At 37.4% G+C, this 6,000-nt stretch overlaps 1 protein-coding gene across 2 annotated transcripts in view; it reads right to left on the reverse strand.

Annotated features, from left to right (window-relative positions):
• Nucleotides 1-3,490, reverse strand: part of LOC126968890 (tensin) — a 183,117-nt gene extending 179,627 nt beyond the window's left edge. Inside the window, exon 1 of one of the 2 annotated variants that reach the window (XM_050814027.1) lies at nucleotides 3,253-3,490. In XM_050814027.1, the coding sequence (XP_050669984.1) occupies nucleotides 3,253-3,333 (81 nt within the window). In that variant the 5' untranslated portion in view covers nucleotides 3,334-3,490. The remainder of the gene's footprint in view (nucleotides 1-3,252) is intronic. The other variant, XM_050814028.1, reaches the window with a different exon arrangement.
• Between the last annotated feature and the right edge of the window lie 2,510 nt (nucleotides 3,491-6,000).

The raw sequence follows: 6,000 nt of genomic DNA on the forward strand, positions 1-6,000 counted from the left end.
GAATTACGTTCCATGCAACGCGGTGTACATAGATGTTATCCACACAGTTTAAATTGTAATTGACCAACCGCATATCGTATGCAATGTCACGTAATCTCACACAATACACGAGTCCATTATTATATCATGCATACAAGCCATCACTCAAAGTCTAATACTTGCAATACATTATAATACATTAAATGACAAACTTGCTTTCCAGCCGTATAATAAACCTCAAATAACTTTCCGCTTGAAGGCGAATAAATTTTGATGAGATTTATGGCTTTGCGTAGTCGAATGAACGAAGAATTATTCAAATAAAAAGAAGAACGAAGAACCGAAAAGTTTTATACACATACTGGGGCACAATATTGGTATTCAAGACATTTTACCAGTGGGAGGCTCCTTTGCACAGGATGCCGGTTAGATTATGGGTACCACAACGGCGCCTATTTCTGCCGTGAAGCAGTAATGTGTAAACATTATTGTGTTTCGTTCTGAAGGGTGTCGTAGCTAGTGAAATTACTGGGCAAATGAGACTTTAAATCTTTTGTCTATAAGTGACGACCGCAATAATTGTAGTGTCGCTCAGAATTTTTCTGTTTTTCAAGAATCCTTACACTGCATTGTAAAGGGCAAGGCGTATCAATTACCATCAGCTGAACATCGGGCTCATCTCGTCCTTTATTAAAATCATTTTCGTTTATATATCAACAGCTTTACTCCTGGCTTTCCATACCTAAAAGGAGTCAAGGAAATGGTAAATAAACCATCTGAAATGTTAATAAGGTTATATTGTCTGCTTTTACTAAGACAACAAAACATAATTTTAAATTAAATATTGTCCTCATTAGCATTTACTTTAACAACATTGTTAATGTCATTTCCACCATTGCTTAAATACTTCAATGGTGTTGTTGACTTGAGAACATGTAGAACGTTTAAGTAAGAACATGTTAGTGTACTTAGCCATCGAGATATAATTATTTTAGCTTGAGTGACTAGCCCCAACGTTGGAAATGTTTTTGTTGGGTCTTTTATGGACTCATTATTCATTAAATTCCTGTATCCCCTAGCTGGGGCAGAGGGCATCTCCATCGCGATCGATCCTGAGCATCTCTCTTAATTTCACTCCAGGTCTTTCCGATGTCCTTCGCTTCGTCAATGACAGGTGAGTTTTATGGATTAGAAGAATTTAAATTCTTCAAACTTTCAGGATAAAATGTAACTATGAAATTCATCCCATTAACTCAGATTATGTATACACTAATTTTTTTTTTAATTAGTTTCATAGTTTGGTTTTTAGAGACTACGAACCTCTTATGATCTTATCTCCACAAAGCCAGAAAACCCAATAATCAACATAATATAAACCCTCTTTGTATATGCATTTCCAACATGATCCGAGAAAATGTACAAACATGTGATACGGAATTCAAAAGAATTGTTGAAAACGTTTGTGTGGTAAAAGTTACTATAACATAAATTATGACTTTCTTAATAATACCACAGATTGGGAATGGGGCAACCATCCTCAGGCTCTTTAAGTTATAAATTTTAATGATATTATATTGTAACAAAATTTTATTAAAAAGATGAAGCCCCCTGAGTTTATTGCGCTCGTTCTTCTCAGGTCTGAGGCATACTTCTTTTTATAGCAATAAAGTGTTTTCAGTCGTTCATTCATACTTTTCGAATCGATATAAATCGGTAGTTTTGACGTTCAATATGTGTAATTAAATGCTATTTTGAATAAAATCTCCGAGCTGATCATGTCATCTCCGCGGTAGCAACACTTCTTCTAAATCTGTCTCAGCCTTTTGTGCCGTCATCTACTTATTTCATTTACATTTCAGCCTCATTATAAATACATCACGACTGGGGAATAAGTAATTGAAAACTTTGTGCTTTAAATAAACAAAATACTTTTGCTTAATATAAAACAACAAAAGTGGAATATTCATCAGAGGTTAATACGAAATTGAACATTTATTTCTACATTCATAAAGTAATATCTACAATATAATTATAATTGTATATAACTCCGGATTTTTTTGTCTGAATGATTGCACTCTTTTGTCGACTCAAGCTGACTCTACCCCATCGCGCGTTACATACCCGCGCAGGCAGCTCACTCTCATTTAATACCACTTTTCTTTTTAGGGTTCCGTAGCCAAATGGCATAAACCGGAACCCTTATGGATTCGTCCGTATGTCACAGGCATTTTTATCCGATACTATAAGAACTATACTGTTGAAACTTGGATTGGAAAATAGATGTATTCTGTGAACCACATTAAGATTTTTATAAAAAAAAAAACAATAAATTTTGGGGGTTACCCGTAGTTAGAACTAAAAAATTTAAAATGTTTTTTCATTAAAACCCAAACATGTGGATGGATCTTCAAATATGATATTGCGATTTCTAATATTTTTTTTTTCTAAACTGAATAGTTGGCGCGAGACACTTCCAAAGTGGTAAAATGTGGGTGTGTCCCCTATAACTTCTAAAATAAGAGAATGATAAAACTAAAAAGGAATATATAACGTACATTACCGTGCAAACTTCCACCAAACGAAATCTAGTACCTAAGTAGTTTTTTTTAATACGTCAGAAAATCGATCTTTGTTACAACTGTTACTTGCTGCTACGGAACCCTTCACGGGCAAGTCCGACTCACACTTGGCCGCTTATTTTTACTAAATTCAACTGAGGTCTCCTGAACAAGTTGCCACTTGAGTTATTCATGAACTCTACTTTGTCTGGCAAAGCTGAAAAAACAGTCCAGATATCCTCCAGATATAGCAGCTGGCTTCAAGTAGTTTTCATTTACAAGATACACTGTAGACCAATAATTATCCTTCATTAAAACGGGAACAGTCGAGGGAAATTGCCGACTTCCCGACATGTACGTGTGTTAATTATATACATTTAGTACAATCGAAATAATAATAATTAATTTGATCACAACGTGAAATATATTTACAGTCGATTCGAAAAGTTACATAAGAAAATATAAGCACAAACTTAATACAAGGGCACGGTCAACTCAAGGGCACTGTAAAAATTATTCATTGACTTTTATGAATAATGTATTTATTAACTTAGTGCTAAATTAATAAAATTTTGGGTGATTAAAATACGAAAAATATTATTTTCGTATTTTTAAGTCTCTATTTTATTTAAGTATTATTTTTATTTTAGCAGAAATGATTTTTTATTTATTTTAATACTAGTAATAATAATTTTAAAAAAAGTGTTGATGATACCTGCAATAGAAGATGAAGAGGTCCACTCACTTTGCAAGCAGGTTGAGCTCGCTCATATCCCCAAAAACAGTTCCAAGGCATTTTTCATTTTCAGTAATACCGAATTAAGATAGTATTCAATACATTTTGAAATACAGTGATTTTTTTATAACACCACAATTTAAATAGATCGGCTCGTGAATGTCATTGGAGAACCGACGGCCAGCCACTAAACCGAACTCGCGACCTGCTCGTAGCACGGATGCTTTACTACTGGCTAAATGGCGAGTGGCTACTGAGCACTGAGTACTGTACTCAAAACTGACTAGTGAGCCAGCCGCACGCAGCGGGTCTGTTACTGTCCACTGTTCAGAGAGACTTTACACACTTTGCATACCAGTGGGAGGCTCCTTTGTACAGGATGCCGGCTAGATTATGGGTACCACAACGGTGCCCATTTCTGCCTTTAAGCAGTAATGTGTAAACATTACTGTGTTTCGGTCTGAAGGGCGCCGTAGCTAGTGAAATTACTGGGCAAATGAGACTTAACACCTTATGTCTCAAGGTGACGAGCGCAATTGTAGTGCCGCTCAGAATTTTTAGGCTTTTCAAGAATCCTGAGCGGCCTTGCATTGTAATGGGTAGGGCGTATCAATTACCATCATTTGAACGTCCTGCTCGTCCCGTATTTTCATAATAAAAACGTAAAACATAGCTGAGTCTAAAGAGCTTATTACTTATAAATTTTATAGTATGATATTATACTGTAACGAAATTTTATTTAAATGAAGAAGCAAGAAGAACTCAGGGGGAGTTTTTTGCGTTTGTTCTTCTCGAGTCTGAGGCATACTTCTTTTTAGAGCAATAAAGTGTTTTCAGTCTTTCATTCCTTTCATCCATTTTCGAATCGGTGGTAGTTTTGACGATGAATATGTGTTATTAAATGACATTTTGAATAAAAATGTTTGTATCCCCGAGTGGATCGTGAAATCTCCGCGGTCGCTTTGTCCCAACTCCCAACACTTCCTCTAAATCTGTCTCTACATTTTTTTAAATCTCTATTTATTTATAGAGAGGGTTTGATCACAGAGTGAACATGCCACCCTCAAAGTATTACAAATTAACAAATAAAACAATCAATCAATATTTTGTCAGAAATGTGTCAAATGTCAATAATTATTATTTGTCAATGTTTAAAAGACATATTTTAATAACCAACTTCAACCTGTCACTGTTCAGAGAACGTACTTAAGACTTTGCTTAGACTGTGGGTGAAAGCTGTGGAATGAACTTCCTTGTGCGGTGTGTCCGGGACGATACGACATGGGTACCTTCAAAAAAAGCGCGTACACATTCCTTAAAGGCCGACAACGCTCCTGTGATTCCTCGGGTGTTGCAAGAGATTGTGAGCGGCGGTTTTCAATTAACAACAGGTGACCCGTACGCTCGTTTGTCTTCCTATTTCATAAAAATAAGAATAAAGTCCTCTCTCGAGAAGGTCGCGGAATGGGGTAAATTGAACTTTGTCCAATTCAACCCTCAGAAGACTCAAGTTTGCTTGTTTACCACTAAAAAATCCCCATTTGCCGTATCACCGCTCTTCGACAACACTTCCCTTAAAGCCTCGCCTAGTATCGGAATACTGGGTCTCGAAATCTCGAGCGATTGCCAATTCCGTGGCCATCTGGGGGGCAAAGCCAAATTGGCTTCGAAGAAGCTGGGTGTCATCAATAGAGCACGGCAATACTTCAAGCCGGCCCACATTCTAGCGCTCTACAAAGCGCAGGTCCGGCCACACATGGAGTATTGCTGCCATCTCTGGTCTGGCGCACCCCAGTATCAGCTCGATCCATTTGACCGCGTGCAACGCAGAGCAGCTCGAATTGTTGGGGACCCAGTGCTCTGTGAACGGCTAGATCACTTGGCGTTGCGTAGGGACGTCGCTTCATTGTGTGTCTTCTACCGCATTTATCACGGGGAGTGTTCCGAATAGCTTTCAACCTGATTCCTGCCGCCGAATTCCACCTTCGCACGACACGCCACAAGTTAGGATATCAACCCCACCATCTGGATGTGTGGCGGTCCTCCACAGTGCGGTTTTCAAGGAGCTTTCTTCCACGTACTACAAAGTTGTGGAATGAGCTTCCTTGTGCGGTGTTTCCGGGACGATACGACATGGGTACCTTCAAAAAAAGCGCGTACACCTTCCTTAAAGGCCGGCAACGCTCTTGTGATTCCTCTGGTGTTACAAGAGAATGTGGGCGGCGGTGATCACTTAACACCAGGTGACTCCGAACATTGCAATCTAGACAAAAATAAATAATATTAAAAAAAAACTAAAAAACACGTTTTATATAAAATTCAACAAAAAAATAGAAAATAAATTTTAATTGAAAATAGTGTAAAAGGGGGGTGTAGAAAAAAATTTATTTTAATACTCGTAATATCTTAAAAAGCACTCCACGCTTTTTTTTACAATAAAATATAAAAAATAAAAACATAGCTGAGTGTAAGTCGTCTGAATTCAGTCGCTACTGAATTTAGACAAGTGTAATCGCATTCAGCAATCTAGCATCCTAAATTCAGAAATAAGGATGGTTTTTTTTATGAAAATAAGGGACGAGACGAGCAGGACGCTGATGGTAATTGATACGCGTTACCCATTACAATGCAGTGCCACTCAGGATTCTTGAAAAACCCAAAAATTCTGTGTGGCACTACAATTGCCTCGTCACCTTGAGACATAAGATGTTAAGTCTTATTTGCCCA

Source organism: Leptidea sinapis, chromosome 17 (assembly GCF_905404315.1).
Source record: "Leptidea sinapis chromosome 17, ilLepSina1.1, whole genome shotgun sequence".
Taxonomy (NCBI): domain Eukaryota; kingdom Metazoa; phylum Arthropoda; class Insecta; order Lepidoptera; family Pieridae; genus Leptidea; species Leptidea sinapis.